General features: G+C 43.6%; 1 protein-coding gene across 1 annotated transcript; it reads left to right on the forward strand.

Moving 5' to 3' along the window:
* The first annotated feature begins 306 nt into the window (after positions 1 to 306).
* Positions 307 to 1,485, forward strand: LOC127777439 (ethylene-responsive transcription factor TINY-like). Its single transcript, XM_052304032.1, has one exon. The coding sequence runs from the start codon at positions 369 to 371 to the stop codon at positions 1,173 to 1,175; it is 807 nt and encodes a 268-aa protein (XP_052159992.1). The 5' UTR covers positions 307 to 368; the 3' UTR covers positions 1,176 to 1,485.
* The last annotated feature ends 1,820 nt before the right edge of the window (positions 1,486 to 3,305 follow it).

Consider the following 3,305-nt stretch of genomic DNA (forward strand, 5'->3'; position numbering starts at 1 on the left):
ACACAAATAAACATATTCACTCACTCCGTCACTCGGAGAAGAACAAATTAATTAATAAACAATGGAGAATTTGAGGTAATCAGATTCAGATAGATATATAGATAGATAGATGGATGGATACAGATGTAGTGAGATTGGGCGAGGATGGAGCGTTGCTGACGACGACAAGGACGTCGATGGCGAGAGAGGAGAGAAGAGCGCGCGCGCGTCCGGTGAGACGTCGCCGTCACCGCGCGCTCCCACCAACCACTACTAAAACCCCCCCACGTATCTCCTCCTCTCGACACGGTCTCTCGTGCTCTCCATTCGAGCTCACGTAGTGGCTAAGTGTTTGTGTGTACAGTTGTTTGATCAGCTCGCCATTGCCAATGCCAATGCCGGAGTACGAGCTGGCGGCGTTCAGCCCGGCGTCGCCGTCGTCGTCGGCCTCGTCGACGTCGACGCCGCCGTCTCCTGGGGGAGAGGCGGCGGCGAGGTGCGGCGAGAAGCGTGGGAGGGGCGGCGGCGGTGGGGGGGGTAGGCATCCGACGTACCGCGGCGTGCGGATGCGGGCGTGGGGGAAGTGGGTGTCGGAGATCAGGGAGCCGCGGAAGAAGTCGCGCATCTGGCTCGGCACGTTCCCGACGCCCGAGATGGCGGCGCGCGCGCACGACGCCGCCGCGCTCGTCGTCAAGGGCCCCGCCGCGGTGCTCAACTTCCCGGGCGCCGCCGCGTCCCTCCCGCGCCCGGCCTCCGCCGCCCCGCGCGACGTGCAAGCCGCCGCCGCGCGCGCCGCGGCCATGGCGCTCGACGCCGCCGTCCCCGCGCCGCCGTCGCCGCCGCCTCCGTTAATGCCGCCCCAGGCATCGCCATCAGAGGCGGCTCGCGCGCACGCGCTCGTCGGCCAGGTCGACCAGGACGACGACGACGACGACGAGCTGGAGGAGATCGTCGAGCTGCCGCCCATCAACGAGCTCGACGCCGCGGCGGAGCTCGTGTTCGCCAGCAGCGGCGCGTCGACGTTCCACGACGACCCCGCCGCCGACCAGCCGTGGTATGACCAGCCGGCGGCGTGGCTGCAGGACGGCGGCGGCGGCGGCATTGCCGTGCACGACGCGCTCGGGTTCGAGCTGGACCATGTCTGGGCGGACGGCGTCGTGGCGTCCGGCTTCGGAGCGCTCCTGTGGAACATGTAGTACTACTATACTACTATCTCTCTCTCCTTTTTGACCTGTGATTCTGTGAATATATATATATAGCTAGCCAGTAATAATCTTTGGCTTATGGCTTATGAGTTCTTTCTCTCTTTTTTTTTTCTCTGGGTATTAATTTAGAGGCAAGATCTTCTGAATATGCTTCATTTTCATTTGACAATTTTAATAGCTATATCTATATGATATTACTATGAGCTAGATGGTTTGTTACTGGTGCCTGTCCATTATTAATACAGACGCATCAGTCATCAGTAATATGACTAATGGCCTGTCAGTAAGAAAAAAAAAAGAACACTACACTTGTTTCATTCTATATTTGATTATCGCATTATTTAATAATTCAATCATTTGATATTATAAGTCGTTTGAACTTTTTTCTTAGTCAAACTTCTTAAAATTTGATTAAATTTATAAAAAAAATACACTATTATTTTCAATACAAAACAAATATGTTTGATCAAAATATATTCAATGTTAAATTTAATTAAACTAAGTTGGTGTTGCAGATAAATATTATTATGTTTTTCTATAAATTTAAACAAATCTAAAGAAATTTAATTAAAAAAAGCCAAACAACGGAGGAATTACCTTAAATATCTTTTTTACAAATCGTCAAATATTATTCTAACAGTGAACAACGTCGTACGTATATATATATATATATATATATATATATATATATATATATATATATATATATATATATATATATATATATATATATATATATATTCAAGAACAGAGTTAGTATAGCTCACTCCTCATGAGATTATCTCCTCAATGAGCATGCATGATATATCGACAGGCAAGCAATGCAAGCGGTTGAGGAGGAGACGAACTCATAACTATCAGAGAAAACCTGTGTGCGATCGATCCGCAGGAAAAAGACCTATCTATCTAGGTTGTTCCAACTCCCAACCAACCAGAGCGTACCAAATCATGGCATGACACAAGCCAGAGAAAGCTTAATTAAACATGTGGTTCACGAAGCTCAACTCAAGCATGTTCATGATGGAACGGTTGCTAAACAACGTATGTATACTACTGTATGTACGTTGGTACGTACACATGCATGCATGATACTCCCTCCATCCCATATTATAAGGGATTTAAGTTTTTTTTCACTGTTTGACCACTCGTCTTATTAAAAAAAATTAGAATTATCATTTGTGACTTACTTTATTATTCAAAGTACTTTAACATAACTTTTCGTTTTTTATATTTGCATAAATTTTTTAAATAAAACGAGTGGTCAAAAAATGTAAGAAAAAACTTAAAATTTCTTATATTATGGAATGAAGAGAGGACATGGATTGCTCCCAGCCACGAACGTGTACGTACGTGGGTAAAACAAGACAACTGAAACTGAAGCTGCTGATCTGTCCGACTGTCACTAGCTAGTTGCTGTCAAATTAAATGGGGCTATTAGACTTTAGACTGGAGTACTTTATGGAGTAATTCAATCTGCAAGAGAAGGACAAGTTATAGTGATCGATTGATTGGCATGGCACAGGTGGCTGGCTATGGCAGTAATAAGCCGAACAAATCAAATTGGAATGCTCTCGCAGAGAAGTAATTTCGTCTTTATGCAGATACCGTCGCATCGTTTTTATATGTTGTTTAAATAATTATTAAAAAAAACTTACTTCTTCCGATTCCATAATTCCTGATATTTTTTACAATGACACGATCTTTAAAATATATCTTTAACTAAGTTTTACTATTATAATATATACAATCAATAAATACATTTTTACTTTTACTTTTACTTAGTATACTTTGCAATACAAATCTGTATGTGATGTTCTAGTGCATTAAACTAAATATTTTTAAACTTATTGAAAGTCAAAGTGATCTTAACCTTGTTCAAACGTAAGAATTATGAAATCGAAGCGAGTAATAATATATTGGACTTAACTAGTTTGTACCCCTCCGTCAAAAAATATAAAAGATTTTGGGTGGATGAGACATATTTGTCAATGTTTGATGTCGCGATTCCAGTATTTGCATAGTATAGGGATCGTTGTTACTAGGATATATGCGAGATTGTAGTAAAAAAGATGGGGACGAGGATTTTTATATAGGTTCGGGCCCCTAAATTATCAGGTAATA

This window comes from Oryza glaberrima, chromosome 6, assembly GCF_000147395.1.
Source record: "Oryza glaberrima chromosome 6, OglaRS2, whole genome shotgun sequence".
Classification (NCBI taxonomy): domain Eukaryota; kingdom Viridiplantae; phylum Streptophyta; class Magnoliopsida; order Poales; family Poaceae; genus Oryza; species Oryza glaberrima.